At 40.4% G+C, this 20,445-nt stretch overlaps 1 protein-coding gene across 4 annotated transcripts in view; it reads right to left on the bottom strand.

Annotated features, from left to right (window-relative positions):
- Nucleotides 1-20,445, bottom strand: part of LOC139450511 (protocadherin Fat 1-like) — a 247,276-nt gene that overhangs the window by 175,865 nt on the left and 50,966 nt on the right. For all 4 annotated transcript variants that reach the window (XM_071232241.1, XM_071232243.1, XM_071232242.1 and 1 more), the window contains exon 5: nt 8,315-8,638. In XM_071232241.1, the coding sequence (XP_071088342.1) occupies nt 8,315-8,638 (324 nt within the window). The remainder of the gene's footprint in view (nt 1-8,314; nt 8,639-20,445) is intronic.

The following is a 20,445-nucleotide window of genomic DNA, read 5'->3' as shown; positions in this document are numbered from 1 at the left end:
ACCTTATTATTTGCTGATAATCATGAAATGATGTCTTTTGTTCTATTCTAACTCATCATTTGTTTCAGATTCTGAGAGTGACGCCACTTCTCAATGATGGCAATTCCTCTTTTGGACTGGTTTTGAAGTCATTTCTAGAACTTCTGACGTCATTTATGATGTCACTTGTGTTTATGACATCACTTCCGGTCTATATTTCTGATTTCTGATTGTGATGCCACTTCCGGTAGATCTGTAAATCAGCTGTTCTTTTACAGGTAGCCCTTGAATTCCTTACAAGCCATCAGCGAAGTCCGGCAAACGAACGGGTGATGAGAAACTTTGTCAGTACAAATTCAAAATTTGAGATAAAAAATCACCAGACATGTTCATTTATTGTTTAAATTGTATTTTTTTGTTCAGCTTGGCATTGTTTTATATCCAGGGATTAAGATTACCTTGTGTATTTTCTCGTAAACTAAGCCGGACACAGCTATCAGCTGTACACACGTTTTCTTGGAATCTACCAGTGATTCGGTCAAGACACACCCAATGATATAACTTTACAGTGTTTTAATGCAAGGATCAGCAAAAGGTGTATCTGAAACTATTTTTTATCAGGAATAATATATTCCAATATCTTGTTAATTTAGAGGCAGCTTTTACTAAACATATTTAAAATAATTATAATAACCCTAAGCGAAACAGCTGATCGCTATTGCCGGGTATTATTTTTTACATGGAATCAGTCTGTCCAGTCACCGCCAAGGCTCCTGTGCACGTGAACACGTGATCGCGAGAATTACGTGTTGACATAGAATCGTCCAACAAAAACAAATATGACTTTTAACGATTCAAAGTATGGCATTTATGATATATGTATCCATTCTCTGCCAACTAAAGTTCGTTTCAAGGTGTCAATAGCGGTAATCTGACCATGGTTGCTGTTAATAATGGTGAGTTGTGCAATCTTCCGATCGCTTCACACACGATTTCGCCGAAATTAATTAAAACAATATTAAAAGGAATTTTGAACAAATTAATGAAATAAGTTACAAACATAAGTCCAGATAGACAAAGAACACTTTTTATAGCCAGACAGTGTAATTACATGAATAATTTGCGTACTTCAGTATGGATTTGTTGACATGGTATTTCAGGGGTTACGTGCTAACGGTAATGTCTTTCCATGGGGGGAAAAAACATCAAAACTCATTAATTCGTGTATAATGCGCACCCCTTTCTACACAGCTGTGTTTTTTAGAGTGTGCACTATACTCAAGAAAATACGGTAATGTCTGTGATCCGATGGACCAGTAGCCGTAGACTGATTCTTGGCTATAAATTCCGGTAGGGACTGCAAGGTGATGGAGGTCAAGTTGGGAGCATGAGTGAGACTGGAATAGTCAAGTTCTCTGGCTGCGGTAGCCATGACAAGTAAAAATGCTGCTTTACAGGATTTTTGGTGAAGAGTGCTAGTAGAGCAGACAGGACGACTGATGAATTCCATTTTGGGAAGATCCAGGGAATGCAAATATCCTCTAGGCTGAATGCTTGCATGAGTCTGTTACGCACCGGATATGTTCCAATCATTAATCCATGGAGCTGTAGAGTGGAATGGAGGGTGGATCTTTTTCCTTCAGTGGTTCCATGTCGGAAGTTATTATCATGTCGTAGGGGTAGGAAGAAATTCGCAACCATGGGAATGTCCTCTATGACATTAGTTAGACCACATCTGTGTCTCTACTGGACGAATTTGTTGCATCTGTTGTCATAAATTGGGTGGATGACGATCTCCATGATCTTACGACAGCAGAAAAGGCAGCTTGAGAGAACCCTGAGGCCTGCATTCTCTGCGAGATATTTTCCAGGCAGTGAGATGGAGGCTGGGAATATTGGAGTAAAATAGGTTCAACCTGGGCTGACGCAGGAGATCTTTGCGAAGTGGAAGAGTGAGTGGCTTGTCCATCAGGAGTGATAGTAGTCTGGGATACCATGTCCTGCTTGGCCAAGTTGGAGCAATGAGGATGAATTTACAATCTGTCACTTCCAATTTCTGTATGACCCTTGTCTTGGAGAGACCATGGAGGGAACACATAGGCGAACAGTCGTGTCCAATCCATGGATAGTGCATCGATCTGGAGAGTTCTCGGATCTGGGACCAGGCTGACGTAAACCGGAAGTTGATGCTTGAGACAGTTCAAGAAGAGGTCCAGGGGTGTCTCAAACTGAGGTTATCCAGGTAAAAACATCTGGGTGAAGAGTCCACTCCGTGGGTAAAATCTCCCTCTCCAGGATAATCTGTCCGTTAGTATGTTCAGTTTGCCATCACTTCCATCTGGCAGCTGAATGATTCGGCCAAGTCAAACAGCTGAGTAGTTTCCATCAACAGCGAACTGGACTTGGTTCCGGTTTGCTTCTGAATGTAGGCCACTACGTGTTGTCTATGGCAATTAGGACGGATGATTTGATAAGGCATTCTTTCGATGTCTGGAGAGCATAATAGATTGCTTTCATTTCTCTGCAGTTCATGTGTAGAGTTGCTTCCGTCTCGGTCCATAAACCCCGAACTTTGAAGTCGTCCATGTGAGCTTCCCAGCCTGAATCCAAGGCGTCTGTAAGCAGGTGGTGTTCGGGAGCTGGTAGGATGAGCGGAATCCCCGTCATAACATGATCTCGTTGAGTCCATCAGATTAGATCTTTGTGGAGAGGAATGAGTACCCGTGTATCCAGGGTCTGAGATTGTAGGGAGTTGATCCAATTATGTAATGGGCTTAATTGTAATCAGCCTCTGTAAGTCTTGTAATGGACTTGTTGAACCGGTCCTCCAGGGTGCAAAGATATCCCGTACGTACCTGTACAGAAACCTGTAGACTACTTCTTGAACTGGATAAGTCTCTGACTTGGTCGGATGGATGAGGAATCCGAGATAAGAATTGGGTGAGGAATGTTACATCCTGACCCAGCTGGGTGTGTTCCTGATTGGTGGCCAGGAAATCATCTAGATATCTATGTAAATGGAAGAAGTTGATGACTGGCGCCGTTATTCTGGTGAATAACCAAGGGGCTACTTCTATGCCAAACGGTAGAACCTGGAACTCGTACTGACGGTCGTTTACTCTGAAATGGAGGTATTTTTGTGACATTGGTGGATTGGCACATGGAGATATGCATCCTGAAGGTCGAGGCTGATGACCCAATCTCCTGTTCTGAGTGATGAACGTAGTTTCCTGACTGAAATCTTGGAGGCGGGACCAAGTACTTCTTGTTGAGATCATTCTCATCTCTGTGGAGTTCTTTTCCGGTACTAAAAACACTGGGGAGTGGAACCCCCAAGTTTTGTTGGTATCCCGTAATCTCCGAATGGCCTGTTTGGTGAGACAGGTCTTGATGGCAAGGTCGGCTGCATCCACTTTGGCACCCTCCAGGTGTAACCTGCGTCCCTCTGGATGGGATATAAGTCGAGGGCACTGGAGAAAATGAAGCTTGTACCCGTAATGTGTGTCCAATTTTCGGCGTATAACTAAAGGCGCCCTCCCACTGGACCCAGAGACAGCGTTATGTTGAATGACAATGTTATCTGAAGACAAACCCAGTTCGATAGGCTCTCAGACGCTCGGAGGGGGGAGAAACAAGTCATCTTCTTTCCCCGCGATCTCCAGGCTTGAAAGCTCAATGGTCAGATCCCCGGCTTTTGGAGGCTTAGCTCCGAAAAGAATCTGACGACAGCTTGTCGTAATGCCGAGATGCCCGGTAGGATTTTTTTCCTGATGAGATATACCTCTTTTGCGGTCGTACATGGAAAGAGGAATCCCTGGCTGGCTCTCGTGCTCGTTTAGGCGGGTACTGGGATCCATGTGCCTTGACTGCCAGGTTGATCATAGACACTTGAAGTCTCTCTGTCGTGTCCTGTCTGACTTCATCTTGGATTGTGCCCAGCTTGTTGTTAAAGATTGTCGATTATGTGACTGGCTGTGACATAACCGTCTGCTTAGCATGCTTGGAGACAGCCCTTGATCTGACTTGAGACAGAAGTTGACGCTGAAGCCATAGGAGCTGGGAGGCAGTCCAGACCTGCGTAGATAACATATCCTCTTGCATGCGGACAATCGCATCTATCAGACTGTAGATAAGTCCCACTTGCTCCATTTGGATGGACATCAGAGTTTTTGCCGGGACATCATCAAAAGATGTTGGTGGAGGTGGCATCGTGTGTCAGATTCGGGCAATGAACGAATTGAGATACGTGTCAATGTCCATGGAGATCTTATTGACCGTAGTTAAATCCTTAACTAATCTGGCCGGGAGCACAAGTTTGGTATTAGGATTCTCTACCAGCTTGCTGAACTCCAGTGGCTGTGACTCTGGGAACGGCGATGCATGCATCTGATATAACTTCTTCCTCATAGTTGGGAGGGGAAGCCGATCATCGTGACAGAGCTTCTACATGGTATCATTCATATGGTCTAGGATCCCGGAGGTGTAACTTGGCCACTGTAAAGTATGTTGGATATGGGATGACGGAGCATGGCTTCCAGCGTACTCAGGCATTTCCGAAGAAGGCTACTGTTCAGTCTATGGCTGTGTGGTCAGCATGTAGTGATTTATAGCATCTATCATATCCACAAAGGACAACTCTGGTCCATACTCCCACGGAGATGATGTGGCCGGTTGATCGGGGGCCTCTCCGACTCCGGTGCCATGACTCCGGTTTAATCTGCCGACGTGCTGGCAGAGGGTCTGGATGTAACGGTCCGTGTGGGAACCGTATGTTTGTTTCGGCAGTTTGGGGTCAGCTCTGCGGGGGTAAGGCGTTCTTGCCACTACCCTGGTGATCTTCTAGAAGTCGTGATCTGGGCGAGCTGGACTTCGTTGATGACTAAGGCTTTGACAACTGCTTTAACCCCGTCTTGCCTCTTGGCGGGGGATGACTTCTGAGCCTCTCCAGAGCGCTGATCTCAAATCCTGAGGCTGGAGCTGGTTTGGGTGTTGAAGGGGTCGAAGGCGTAGATCGTCTCCTAAGTGGCTGATAAGATAGAGTCGACTTCCTGCCTGCTTGCGCTTTGCCTTGACTAGAGGCATCTAGCTTCATGAAGAAGGTCTTGGGTCTCCAGTAAGCATGAACTGGCCACACTTCTGACATGTCAGCGGAAAGTGGAGGATGCCATAGTAAGAGATACACACAAAAAACAACCCCAGTATACTTACGTATCCAGCCAGATCATAATAATAATATTTCTGAAGAAATTAATAAACAGTGTGACTACCTTATACCAGTTGCTAGAACGACAAAAACAACAACAGGTGTTGACTCTAGCACACACAGGAAAGAAGTGACATTTTCACCACCTTTTTACACCTAAGAGCTGAAGGGCTACATGTACTATTAGGGGAACAAGTAGTTGTATGTAGTTGACAGTGAAGAGGACTTCTGTTGAAAATCTGAAGTTATAGTGTGTCTGCAGGAAAAATACAGGATTTATGGCTATAATGTAATAGAGGTAAAGTATTCGCAGGCATTATGGCACTTTGCAAAACGAACAGTCTCGATTGACAAGTCTTTCATACTGAAGTATATAATAAGATGTCATATCCAGTTTCAGTGATATCGCTTCCTGTCTGTATGATGCCCCTTGTGGTTATGTTGATGTCACTTCTGTTTCTTATGGTGATTTAATTATGATTCTGATGACGTCACTTACAGTTGAATACATATCCTATACCGATATCACTTCCAGTCATTTGTATCCACTGTGGAACCGTTAAAAATCATCTGCTTACCCTGGACAAACAGTATGATCAAAGTGGCAAGAACATTTTTAAAGAAATCAGGCTCCCAAACACAACATTGTGAGTCATGAAGCACGTGACCTCAGACAGCACGTGCAAGGAGTGGTAAGATTTATTATTGTCACCCAGACTCATTTGAGAGCATACTCATATTGTCATGCTGCATGTTTCTCAATCTGTCACCAGCAGCTTGTGGCCCCGAATACCAACAAACACATAACATCGATGATCAACACCACTCTGGATGGCAAATGCCCAGACTCATTAATCAGAATGATGGCATTAAGAAGTGAGTGAGTGAGTAGGGTTTAACGCCGCTTTTAACAGTATTCCAGTTGTATCGCGGCGTGTCAGCTCAATGTTGGAGGAAAGCCAAGTGATGCAGGTCTCAGACGTTTACCACTTCGGTGAAACCCACGAGCACGGGTATGGTGCTGACAAACCTAGAAACATAATCGGGGCGAACCGGGATTCGAACCCACAATCATATGTTTCTGGCGTGCCCAAGGGACGCAACTCTGCACAGCGAATCGCGGCGCCTTAGACGACTGGGCCACCCGTGCCCCCATGGCATTAAGAAATTGGTTGCAATCTGCCACTCAGATAAGGGACCGGTTGCAACAGGCAACTGGTGTACGAGTACATGTCCAGATGGTGCGAAATCATCTGCACAGATGGCATTTCCATGCACAACGTAATGTGTCATCCCTCAACTTATTGCATGTCATTGGGTGTAGAAAATTTCAGTAATGGGATAATAGACATTGGGCTAATGTCATGTTTCTGATGAATTGAGGTCCATTCACGATTTCCATGACCGAAGGAATCGAGTTTGAAGACCTCCTCATGAGCGTTTTGTGGACGTTAACATTGTACAGCAAGAATATAGGCTGGTATCACACTGACTGGCCGAACGGCGCTCCATTGTCTAGAGTCACAGGTCAATGCTATCTGGACAACATCATTGCACTACTCGTGGTGCCATTTGCACAACCTGTTCGTCAACGTTTCATCTTTCAAGATGATATTGCACATGCTCATCATGCCAGGATTGTGACCCAATTATTCATCCAACAGATAACATCAGAAATCCTGTATTTTCACGGTCATTACACAATAATATCTTCAGATTTTTCACCATCACCTCTGAGAGTACCGATAAAACAAGTAAAATTATCCATTAGGGGAAAGTGTGTGGAATCCTGACATACTCAAAACAGAAACTGATGGTAATTGAGCTTCATTCTTCTGCATGTGTGAGACTGGAAGAGACGAGAGTATGAAGTTCAGAGACTCAGGCTGCTATGGCCCTGGTTAATATGAATGCCATGGCCATGGCTATTAGGAAATCTGCATTGTTGACTTTTTGTTTCAAAGTAGCAGATGTTAGAAGTTTGAATAGATCCTCCAAAAGTTCAGACAAATGACCGCGAGGTCCCATTTGGGAATAAGCAGTTTTGACATCCTCCAAGAAGAAACATCTCAAGAGTGTGTTTGAGAACAGGGTGATCTCCTAGTCCATTGTGCTGGAAAACTGAAGTTAAAGCAAACCAGTATGCTTCGATGGTGCAATGAAGTAACTTGGCATAAGGGCTGGCTATCGATATAGATCATAGAGATTGTTAATCATTAACTAAATATTGATCATTTATATGAACAGAGAGGCCTTTTGGTGCTCTTAACATATTGTTTTTCATAATTATATAGCTATGCTACTACAACTCTGACAGTCAGTTGCATGAGAACATAGTTTTACACATCCAAGAGACTGTATTGGTAGCTCTCCGCAGAGCTTTGATGACTGTACATGGACCAATGTAAACAACCAATGTAAACAAAGGATGAATATAAAATGAAATAGTTTTTCACGTTTTAGGATATTTTCTCTATGTCAGTTTATCTAAATGTGTAGACTCGTCAACTACAAATGTAAAACATATGCAATATCTTAAATGGGCGTGACAATGTGGCAGAGATACAGGCTGATGATCGAATCAAGTTACTTAACGGAGAGGTTGGATTGTCGGCAATGCTGTGAGGAGCTCAGTTGTTTTGGTTTGAGAATTGAATCGTGCATGAAGTAAAGGTGTGACATGAAACTTGGTAATTAAAAACACCCAGAACCTTCCACATACTGGCCCTTTCAGTGCGAAGAACATTAATTAAAAAAATAATATTGAAAATTTATCGTTTTGGTTGTGTGTGGGACTCAGAGGAGAACATTATCAATATTTGTTTTTATTTCTCACCAAGAGTGATAAACCAGGCTGAAAAGATAGGATAACCATAATGGTTACACCAAGGACTGACTTTCTTCTGTTGCTCCTATCCAATTAAAATATGTCAAAATCATGTTTCTTTGTGTTTGCATAATTTACCCAACAATTTGTTACGTTTAGATGTTTCATGTTACATCAATATAAGTTGGAGTTAACAAGTTTAATAATGTCCCACGTTTTGATAATGATGCATGTATAGTACACTGAACAATCAAGTAAACACACAAATTCTGTTCTGAAGACCAAGGCATAAATCGTAAAATTACCTGAAGCTCATACTTCCTTCCTTGAACAAGATCCTTGGTGGAGTATACAACCCCAGTAACGGAATCCACTCTGAACTGGGTCTGTCCATTCCCACGTTGGGACTTGATTGTATACGTAAGATAAGCATTCTGTCCCTCATCGCGGTCCTTGGCCACCACACGATACACATCAATGTCACTGTCTTCTCTCAAACATTCAAGAACCTTTATATTTGGAGCCTTGTCAGCAAACTGTGGTCGATTATCATTCTCATCCAGCACCTTGATGACAACACGGGTCTTGGATGAGAGCGGAGAACGGGCATCGTTGTCGGATATTGTTACCTGGAAATAGCAAAGAACTTGTCACATCATTTAAAATTTCATCATGTGCTTTGTTAACTTCTGTAAAGTGGACAGACAATACGCTGAATTCTGAAAGTATCAACAAAAACCTGTTTCACAGTAAAGTAAATTTATTGTACCCACAAAAACAGGAGCAGCCCAATCCCTACCTTATCCACCAGAAATCATGAACCATATTGACTTTACCAAATTACAGCTAACCACAGCAATTTCTATCTATATTCATATTTGATACCTAATGCTGGCTTATGCAGTAAAACTGAGGCCTAAGCAATGTGTGGGTGTGTGGGGCTGCTTCCGAACTAATGCCAATTTTATAGTGCTAGCCCACTGAGATACCATGCTGCAGTTTAACATGAATACCACACAGTATACTGACTGAGCCGACCAGTCCTTGTCACAGATCACTTCAGAGTAAATACGAGTACCATCTTTTAACGTCTTTTGGTATGACATGGCCGGGGATCAAACCTCAGACCTTCTGCTCCCCCGGGCAGATGCTCTATTCACTAGCCCTCAGAGTCGGTAGTTCTAAAGATTAAAAAGGAGGGCTCTGCAGATTATCAATAGTTTTGCAGAAGAAACAATTTTTGATATTTTCGAACTCATGAACACGTTTATCCATTCTTGTTATATGCAAAAGGTTATCCTTCTGTCCATGGCACAGGACCAAACATTCTAAAACATTAATTCCAGATGCTATCATCCTTGTTTCAAAAACTTTCTCGATTTAGCCAGTGGCTGAGCACCATATGACCTTCTGTTACCTTTAATCAAATTCCAATCATAAAAACACAAGTTATCAGAAACATAACTTTTTTTGACACTTAGTTTATCTTGAAAGACCTTGACCTTCAATGCAATCCAATCTTGATGACAGAAGGTTATAAAGTGTTCCCTCGCTACAACGCTTCCTTCGGGGTCCAAATAATTGATGAGCGTTATAGATGATCAGCGGTTTAACGAAGGTAAGTCATAGGTGGTAGATGACCAACAAAACATGCCCTGCCTACCTAACACAATCTACGTTGCACGTTTCAGAGTTTCAAAAAAGATCAGAATGGAAGTTGTTTATGATTCATTGTGTAAAAAAAGATTTATCGAGTATTAATATGCGCTTAATATAAACTTGGTCAATAAAAGTATGAAATTTGATATAAAACATTACTGGACATGATGATTTACCATTTAAAATGTATTTCCTGCTCTCAAGGGCATTGTCTTATATGCAGAGATTAAGATTACCGTGTGTATTTTCTCGTAAACTAAGCCGGAAATAGTAATCAGCTGTGCACACGTTTCCTCGCAATCTACTAGTGATTCAGTTAAAACATACCCAGTGATAACACTTTAATAAAAAAAAATTATGCAATGGTCAGAAAAAATTGAATCTGAAATTATTATTTTATCAGGAATAATATATTCCAATATTCCAAATATTTTAGATGCAGCTTCCACCATATATACTTAAAATTATAAGAACCACAAGCGTAGCACTTTGGTACAGATTGTATGCAGGATATTTTTTGACGTATGGAACGATTTTGACCAGACACCGTAGGGACTTCCCGCTCTACATGTATTTCGATTGCGAAAATGTTACGTTGACATTTAATAGTCAAACTGCCTCAAATATGACTTTTAGCAAGTAATGGGACGGCATTTATGATATGTGTTTCCATTCTCTTGCAACTAAAGTTAGTTTCAAGGCTTCAATAGCAGTAATCTGACTGTGGTTGCTTTTAATAACGGTGAGTTGTGCGATCTACCGATCACTTCCCATACGATTTCGCCGAAATTGTGAACATAATTATAATTATTGAATGAAATGTTGAATATAATTAAAAATATATATTGCAAACAATAGTCCAGATAAACAATGAACAATTTTTTTTATTACCAGATATTATAACAATAGGATTAAATTGCGTACTTCAGTTCGGATTTGTTGACTTGTATTTCCTGTGTTACATGATCGCGGTGATCAGCTGATAAAGTTTTCTGAGATGGGGGAAAACATTGTGTCATTGGAAAACTTGAGTTTGTTGAAAATGTTTGTAAATTTTGGGAGCTATGCTTTACCGTGCGATATAAACGAGTTAGCGCCATATTGAAGGGCGCAATAACGAGGGAACACTGTACAAAACGTTCCTATTCTTCAACCCTGACATGGACGGCAAATAAATCAAAAGTGAACATCAGATTCATGGTAAAAAGAGTAAGGAAACATTAACAAAGTTAACGACTGGACAACAGGCCAACAAAGGAAAAGACAAAAATGTAAAATTGACAGTCAGTCTCAAAGGCAAATTCAAAAACAATAGAAAAAAATATGGACATTTTATATATTATGATAATTTCAAGAAGGCCAATTGAAAGTAAAACAACATTTTGCACACTGCCAAACTGAATTTGGAAAAAGGCCCCTTAATTTCAAATTCACCTCCTGTGATCGTGAATGGCAGGAAGTCTTTCAACTCAGAGAAGTAAGTTTGCGAACATTGTTTCAGTGTAGAATTCTCCATTATTTCCAAGAGTTTCGTCGCCAAATCACAAACAATAGTTATTGTTAATAATTCAAGGAATTAATAACTTCCATTACATAATTGTTGGAAATCCTATATTTCGGCTGTCATCACACTATGAAAAACCTTGCGATTTTCAACAGAAGTCCTCTTCACTATCTACTATCAGTTATTAGTTGTGCAACTGTTTAAATCATGGTTCCCAAGCCACATGCGCATAAGGAAAACCTGACTCCTTTCCAACATCAGCAACCTGGATGCAGATTATTGGGGAGGTGGGTGGGATTACTGTGACAGAGAGGGCTTCATATTTAAGTCCATGTGATGATAAAAGGGCACTTAAGTATTTGATGCAAACAAATGTTACATAAACATTTTGTGAAAATAAAAAAAGGGCAAAACTTGAAAGCCGTAATTCTATGGAATTTGGGTAGAAATATTGATGTTAGAATCCAGAAAATGCATCATGTGGCCACAACGTGTACAATACATGCTATGGCAATTAAAAATGTATTTGTGCCACCATATAGAAATGTTTACGTAACTCAGGAATGTACAGAGCGTGTATTTGCTTTCATTTCCAGCTTGTACATGTTCATGTTGTTCAAGCATGTGCCAGTTCTACCAGTTGTACCTGTTACACAAGTACCTGTTCCATCTGTTTTACAAGTTGAACCACTGTATTCATCTGTGTGTTGAAATCAGAAAAGATAACCAAACAGTGTACAGAAAAGAACTGCCTTTATTCATATGTATTCCCCACAATAAGAATCAAAAACCTGTAAAACATCACTGCCAGAATATACCAGAGGTAATGATGGGCTCTGACATATAGTTTGTATATTGTTTAATGGCGCAAATCAGGACTGGCAGAAGTCCCATCTGTTGTCATGGATGGCAGATCTCGCCACTGATGCTGAGGAAGATTTGGAGTAACTGGAATCCTGTATCTTACGCTCGATAAGATGGAGACTGTGTTGACTTTCATATTTAACACCTGATCTGGGTTAGTGTATGAGACCTCAATGTTCCGGAAGTCTGAGGGGTCTGGGGAACCACAGCTGGGTTGGCCATTCGTGCAGTCTGTGTCCTCTATTTTCCACAGGACACTGTCTTTGAGAGGCCAAGGTGGGTTGGCATACACCAATATCACTGTCCAATCCTTGGACAACGCCTCTGCTTGAAAAGCTTGGGGCTCCAGCACAAGGCTGCCATACACTGCGAGCTTGTTGTTAAGACATGTGGAAAACTGGTCCACATGAGGTATGTCCTACACCATTGTTTTCCATTGGGATACCTCCATGTGGAGAGACCATTCTGTTGTCACATTCCTTCCCCAAAGGGAATAGCTGTCTGCCATAATGTTGAACTTTATGCGACTAGCTTCACTGGTCTAGCTGATATGGCAAATAAACGTTTAGTATCACTTGTCCAATCTATCGACTTGGTTCCCCCTTGTCTCTGGATGAACCGTATTTAACGTAATAAGTGCCTCGGGCACTCTCAACATTAGAAATAGGGGGCGCTTATTTAAATATTATTTTGGTTGAAAAAAAAACAGAATTGAAAGATCATAAATTTTGTGGTTAGGCGAAGGCAGAAAATGATTGCTATCAGTATTTTACCCTTTAGATATATGTCTCTTACAAATAATACTATGTGCATGCTTTCACGTATTAACTTACATATCTACGTATTTGTGCTACAGTAGCTCCACATTAACGAAGAGTAGAAAAGATAGTCAGCGCCATTGTTCCAAACAGGAAGTACCAGTAATCAGCAGGTAAAGTTGAAAAATAAAATATAAACATGCACTTTGTCTTTGTGATTTTCAAATATTACCTTTTATCATATAATGGGTAGGCTTCTCGGCAGGATAAAGCCAACGGATAAAAACAATATCCGTTGGGGTCATATGCGGATAGAGATGCAAAGATCAAAGGTCAAGTAGGGACTACTTTCACTGTTTATAAACAAACATGGCGTCGCCCTCGTCATTAGGCGATCGAGTCAGAATTAACCATGGGGAATCTGGATAAACTACAGGGATAATTGCTGTCATTATCAAAAGAACAGTCCAATATACTGAAAATCAGTGTCTAACTGTGACGTAGCTAAGGCATTTTATAAGTTTTGGCAACTTTGGAGATATAAATTTAAACACAATTTAGCGAGCGCACAAGGCCTAGCCAAGCGGGATCAGTTGCCATATCTGTGCTTGTAGACCTCTGTGGCTTGAAACCTACTCGACAAATTAAAATAGTTGGATTTGGCCGAAATATGTTTGAATTGTTACCTTGTTTCGTTTTGTCGCTGTGTGTACATCTGACTACTCTTCTTAACGTTATGACAGGACAGACCGACTGTCAACAACGTCTGAACGTGGCCGTGACGTCTCATAGACTAGGGTTAGAGTAGCTTCCCTTTGACAAAGGGCAGTTACTCTAGTGGACAGACCGAAAGGCAATTAAAAACAATTGTTGTTTTGCGTATATGTTGCTTCGCCACTGCATAAGAAATAGATTTCAGTTGGAACTATATTGGCTACTGTCACTGTCCGACTGACACATCACTTTCCCTCTGAGGTAATAAATATTAAAGCGCGCATTCCAGGAAAACTCGCAATGTTTCGGTAATGTTTGTGAGAGAGGGAAAGCGATTTTGAAGCACAGAATTAAAGAATGACATTATATGATAAAGAGGTTATCACGCTTGTGTCTTTGGGGATGGTAAATATCCTGTATTAGGAATAAACACTATGTATTTAGCTGGCCAAGGCTCGCTAAATACAATGTTTATTCCTAATGCAGGATATTTACCATCCCCAAACATACTCGCGTGGATCATGAGTCATATATACTGACAGCCTGAAATGACACTTCAGAAAAGTCTGTGCATGGTGTCGGGCAGGGAAGTCGAAAATCTATTTACCAGTAGAACCGGAAAGGCGAATGGAGGGGTAAGGGACTGGGGACCGGGAAGGCGAATGAAAAGATCAGTGATGTGTACCCTCGTTATGAATTCAACGGACACTTATACATTGAGGACACTGGGGTGTTGTGAGACGGAAAAGTGAAGAAAGAGATAAAAAAAATTGAACTCAGAGAATGTGATTACTAACTTCCATTGAACTCGTGAGACGGAAAAATAAAGAAAGAGATAATCTACTAAAATTGTTAAAATTGAACTCAGAGAATGTGATTACTAACTTCCACTGAACTCAGATTAAGTAATCTAGTAAAGAAACGATGAAGCTATAACAACACACGGGAATCAGTTAATCTCTACTACTATATCTTGTATTGAGAAGATGCGACTTTAACGCAAAAAGTTGTTTGAATTGCGAGTAGGATGTCTCTTTGTTCTGAAACCCAAGTAAGAAGTATATCAGATTTTTATATGTACAAGATCATTAACGTTCAAAACGATAACTAATGCACAGGTACGTTTGATTTTCATCGACTCTGTTCGTGGCAGCAAGCATCTTTACTACAGTGGTCATAAGTATCGTATTAACAAGAAGACTGATGAGAAGACTTATTGGAAGTGTGTCACCAGCCAGTGCAAGGCCAAACTCATCACCTCCGATGATGTCCTTCAGTCAAAAGGACAGGCACACAACCATGTAGAACAGCCCTTCATCATGCACGTTAATGCCTTCAAATCGAAACTAGTTCATCGTACCAAGACCGAGGTGACTCCTATACCCAGGATCTACGATGATGAGATCGCCAACCTGAGGAAGAACCATGACGTTGTACCTGATGGTGTGCTGGCTGAGATCCCGACCTTTGCAGCGATGAAGACTATCCTTTACTGACAGCGTCACAAGACTGTTCCACGCCTGCCTCAAAGTAGACTACATGTCAACTTAGAAGGAGAGTGTACCCGTACGAGGAGAGAGATTTCTTCATACGGTACCTATGTCACAAGGAGAAGACCCTATCCTTATCTTCACTACTGACAAGAACCTAGAACTGTTGTGTGAAGCAGACATTGTGTATGCAGATGGCACTTTCTCGTCTTCTCCGAAGCTGTTCGACCAAGTGTACACCATTCATGCTGAGTTTCAAGAGCATATGTTCCCTCTTGTACTCTGTCTTCTACCAAACAAGGCAGAGTGTACTTACGTGAGAGCTTTTGAATACATCCAAGAGGCTGCACACAACTTAGGTTTTGACTGGACTCCACGGGTGTTTCAGCTAGACTTTGAGCGCGCTGCCCACAACGCCGTTCAATCTGTGTTCGCAACTACACATACTAGAGGCTGCTTCTTTCACTTTACCCAGTGTATGTGGCGACGCGTACAGAAGGAAGGACTGGCAACAGAATACACTAGCGTTGAAGAAGTGAAGAAAGTTGTAAGACCAGCTTCTGCCCTTCCTTTGGTGCCACTAGACATGGTTGAAGACGCGTGGGCTGATGCGATTGCAGACAGTCCTCAAGGCGTCAAGGTGACGCGCTTCATGGACTATGTTACCACTACATGGGTAGAAGGATCTTGGAGCAAGGACCTGTGGAATCACTTCGGAAACCAGGGACGCAGAACAAACAACAACCTTGAAGGATGGCATCATCACCTGAACAAGAGCACCCAGAAGACTCACCCGAACATCTTCGAGGTAGTGAATCTCTGAAACGTGAACAATCTCTAACAGAAGTGAGGGTTGAGCAGCTAGGCACTCACCCAAGAGCACCTGCTCGGAAGAGAAAATACCGAGGGATTGACTCTAGACTCCATGCCTTGAAAGAAGATCTGTTGAACCAATTGACGACCACAATGGACTACACTAACGATGTGGCAGATCTACTGCACTGGGAATGAACTGAATTATTACATAAATGATAAAATGTATGTCTATATACATCTTCAAATACATGCATGATATATGATATATACTATACTTGTTATTTATTGACTTTGTTGCCCAGATTAAATAGTGTCCTCATTTCATTGGTGTTTTCTTTGTAATTAACAAGTACCGGGAAGGTGATCATCTGCCATAATAAGAATTTTTGTGATGACCGGGAAGGCGAACGTAATTTCTAACTCTGAGGGATTGATTTTAGCCTTCCCGGCCCATAACACTGTGTGCATCATACATGAGAAATATATTTTTTCCAGGTTTTACCTGCAAATAATTAAAGATGCGTATTATACACGAGTGAGTATTATACACGAACAAATAAGTTTTGATATTCATTGATCAATTGGAAGGGGGGTTTATTGGGATTATATATATTAGCAAATATCGCTGTGGGAGCTTATTATGTCAAATATGGTAAGCTACCACCATGGTGTTTTCTGTGGCCACAAGGATTGAAGATAAAGATAAACGGTGGTTACATGTGTAAAGTGCACTGAAGGACTCCCATCTTAAGGTAAATGAGGTGAAGGTCCCTTTCAGAAGGATGCCATAGCCCTAGAATAGTTAGATTGTCCATATGAGCTACCCAGTGGAGTTGGTGTTCAGGTGCTGGAAATACATGTGGAATGCCTTCAAGACATTTCCAGTAATGTCCACCAATTAAGATCATTTGGCAATGTTGGCGGAAAAGATATTAGAATATTATATATAACCTTGGTGACATTACAGAGTTAAATCCATGCCTGTATGAGATGAACTTATAGTCTTCCCAAAAGGCTTCCCTAGCAGTGTGGTCAGGCTGATCTGCTAATCGGTTACCATCTGCAGTTTCTGAAGGAATTAACCCTCCATTGGACATGGGTTTCCCTGTGAAGCTGGAATCCAGCATCAATAGAAATGTCTTGTGCTGGCTTGATCTCTGATTGGGTCAGATGCAGGAACAAGGAACCAAGATGAAACAGTAGTTAGATCATGAAAGTTGTGTTTTGGCAAAGCTGGTTCTTGTCCTGACTGGCTGACAGAATATCATTGATGTATTCACGTAGACGCAATAGCTGGATGTGAGCAAGTTTGAAGGACCGGGATGTAATTTGAGTTCAACAGCCAGGTGGTGATGGATATCCCAACGGTAGTACCAGAAACTTGTAATGGTGGCCTTTGACTGACGTCCAAAGTCTTCTTACGCATTCCTTCTGGAACTTCGGTGGGCGTAACCAATATTCCTTGTTGAGAAACTTTCAGACCTATGATCAGAAAATGTTTGCTTTGGTCATGTACCTTGGTATGATTGAAAACATCAGGATATTTTTATATAGTAATGTGTAGTTTTCTATCAGTTATAAATGTGCGAAATATTTCTTCAATTGGCCCTTGTCTTGTGAAGCACTGACTGTTTGAAATCACCCACCTTATGGAGTGCCTTATGCCAAATTTTCTTGAACTTACATGAATTGCGTTATTGAAGGTGGTTTGCGTTTCATGCAAGGAACCTTTTCATATCATAACATTTGTGAAAATTGATTTCAATAATCATATCTCTGATATCTTAATTTTTATTGAGTATAAATTTGATTTCTTTTAATCGGCAATAAACAGCGCGATGGTAAAGTATGGACCATTTCAGTAAATTTATTATCCAAACGTTAAACAGAAAAAAACCTTAATTTTCTAGGTCATCATGTCAGTTGCAGAAATATGAACATTCAGGTTAATCTAACGTGTCATGTTATAAAATTTGCAGAAAACAATTAATGTCTTATGAATATTCACCAATCCTAATCATGCTAATTTCAAGTGTTGTGGTTGAATATTTACGATATACAGCAATAAAAAACTTGTGTCATGGTGCTAGCAGACATCCTAAAATAAAACATGGCGCGCTTCGCCCGACTTCCGCATAACTTATTGCTATTTTAATATCAACAAAGTTTACATTGCGTTTATAAATAAGCCTTGGCGAAAGTTCACGATCTTCTCAATCAAAGAATGTTTTATTTATCATTTTCTGATTAATATGATGAGAGAAAAACAATTTTTTTTATATATTCTGACGTCAATATTTCAGTAAGTGTAAAGGTCACCAGATGTGATGTCACAGACAGGGGTAATCTGCTGATAATCTTTCGTAACAAAACAGTTACAGTCAATTTTGAAATATATTTTCCTATCAGATACAGCAAAAATATAAGTCAATACATTGTATAAGTAATCACCACTAACATGAAATAAAAGTATTTATCATATACTTCAGTGAGAAAGACTGAGTTTTCTGAAGTTGAGAAAAGTGATATTTTCATTGCAGTGAACATAACACTTGATATTGCACTGCAGTGAACATAACACCTGATATTTCACTGCAGTGAACATAACACGTTGACGGAACTATGTTGGCCTACACCAGACAGCTCGTACACAAACTGTTGATTTACGTCAGTTCAACGTTGACATGTCATATAATGACAGATGGTCATTTATGTAGTTAATACCGATTCTTACCGTTTGTTATTTTGTTGAAAATGATTTGTATTAAACTGTGAATTTCTCTTCTGATTTGTCAGTCGATACTTAACGTTTCGCAAAGCGCCATTTTGTTACTTGAATTGCGTGTATTCTTTCGCTTCGAACAACCGTCTCATTGATTTGAAATTTATTTTTTGATGAAGTTGATTTTGTATATAATCATATCCAAATGTATACTAAAGAATTTTAGTGACATCAAATATTTTTGGTTACTTTTGTTTATATTTTTTAAGATTTAGCAAAGACGGAACTACATTTTTAGTCGTACTTACAGGGGGTGGAAAACCGTCCATGTGTGTTATGTAGGGAGAATTTACGCTTGAAGGTTTTACATTTGTAACAAAATAATTTAATCTTCCTGCAGACAACTACACCAAAAGTATATAATAAATAGAACATTTCATGTGTCGAGTGAAATATCATGTTTCTCTCATCTCGTGACGGGGGCAAAGGAGATATTTTCTCCTTTCCCCCCGTCACTCGGTGAGAGAAACATGATATTACACTCGACACATGAAATATCCTCTATGACTTGACATATGACAGTATGACATATTATTTAATCCATTTGACCTTGCTCCCGTGACCCGGAAACGGTAGACGACATGCCACATGCAAGTTTCTTGGTATCTTTTATCTGAACTTTTGTTTATATTTAAGAATCACCATTCAATGTTACGATGAGTAAAAATGGACATGATTCATATTTCTGCGTTAAACACGCTGATAAGCTGGTTTTCACTATAATAAGTGTATCCCACGCAATACATCTTTGGATATCGTCAATCAGCAATGATCACCCTCCACAACAGGTGTGCGAAAATGGGCTTGACAAAACGTGTTTCAAAATAACACTTCTGCTGAATATGATTTTTTTCTGGGTTCTCACCGATGAAATAATGTGTAATTAGTCTGGCATGACTTTCCAGGTTTGTTACAGTATGCTTGTATGTCTGACAGTGAGCCTCATGTCCCTGGAGGAACATTAACCACTGTGGACAACAGGTTCTCGTCTATCAGTCAGTATAATGTATACAAAATTAAAATAAATGCAGATCATCACCAGCCTTTGATCTGACATCCTTGATCATTTGAGGGGTTTCAGAATATCCAGTCAGAAAAGGTCCTTATCATGATCCATTTGCCTCAGTCTTCCTTGCCACACCCCATGACTTTAGTTCACCTTATGTGGTCTATTTTGCACATACATGTACTGCTGTAAACCTGTTTTTCCTTTGTATGCAACCACTGTATCACAACTTCCTCAGCTGGTGTGTATAAAGGTGCCCCTGCTAGCATGTAACAAGAATTGTGAAGGAAAGTCACACTTTCAATCAAAAACATATTTGTCTTTCCTTGAATACTCTTTGGTTAAGTGCCTGATATTGTCAGTGTCATAAAAATTTTAAAAAAAGATTTTCATAAGGATTTTTCTTTGACAGACCTAAGTCAAGCCAAGGGACAAGTTAGGTAGAATTACGACTTTAAATGTCCTCATTTCTGAGGTGTCCATACTTTTTTCTATTTTTTTTATAAAATATGTAGATTTACCTGTTACTTTACCTGTTACGTAAAAACAAATTCTTGTCTTAAAATGTGAAAAGGAATCATTCAGACGATAATTGTTTTTATCCCATCGTTTCACAAAATCCAGTTGAAATGTTGTGATTTTTGTACCCATAATTTCCAGTGATTTGGTACCCAAATGGGTATGTGATTTTGTAGATCTACAGTGCGGTGCCAGTTATATTCGTACGATCCAAAATGGCCGCTGTTTGTTTACATATCGACTCGCTTTTACAGAGCGTCATTTATTAATGAAAAAATTATCTACATACCTTAATACTTGGTCAGATGCCCTTTCATAGTCAGA

The sequence above is a fragment of the Haliotis cracherodii genome, unplaced genomic scaffold (genome assembly GCF_022045235.1).
Source record: "Haliotis cracherodii isolate W230 unplaced genomic scaffold, xgHalCrac1.p SCAF_8, whole genome shotgun sequence".
NCBI lineage: Eukaryota > Metazoa > Mollusca > Gastropoda > Lepetellida > Haliotidae > Haliotis > Haliotis cracherodii.
Note: the sequence above shows the minus strand (reverse complement) of the source record. Positions and strands in the feature narration are given on the sequence as shown.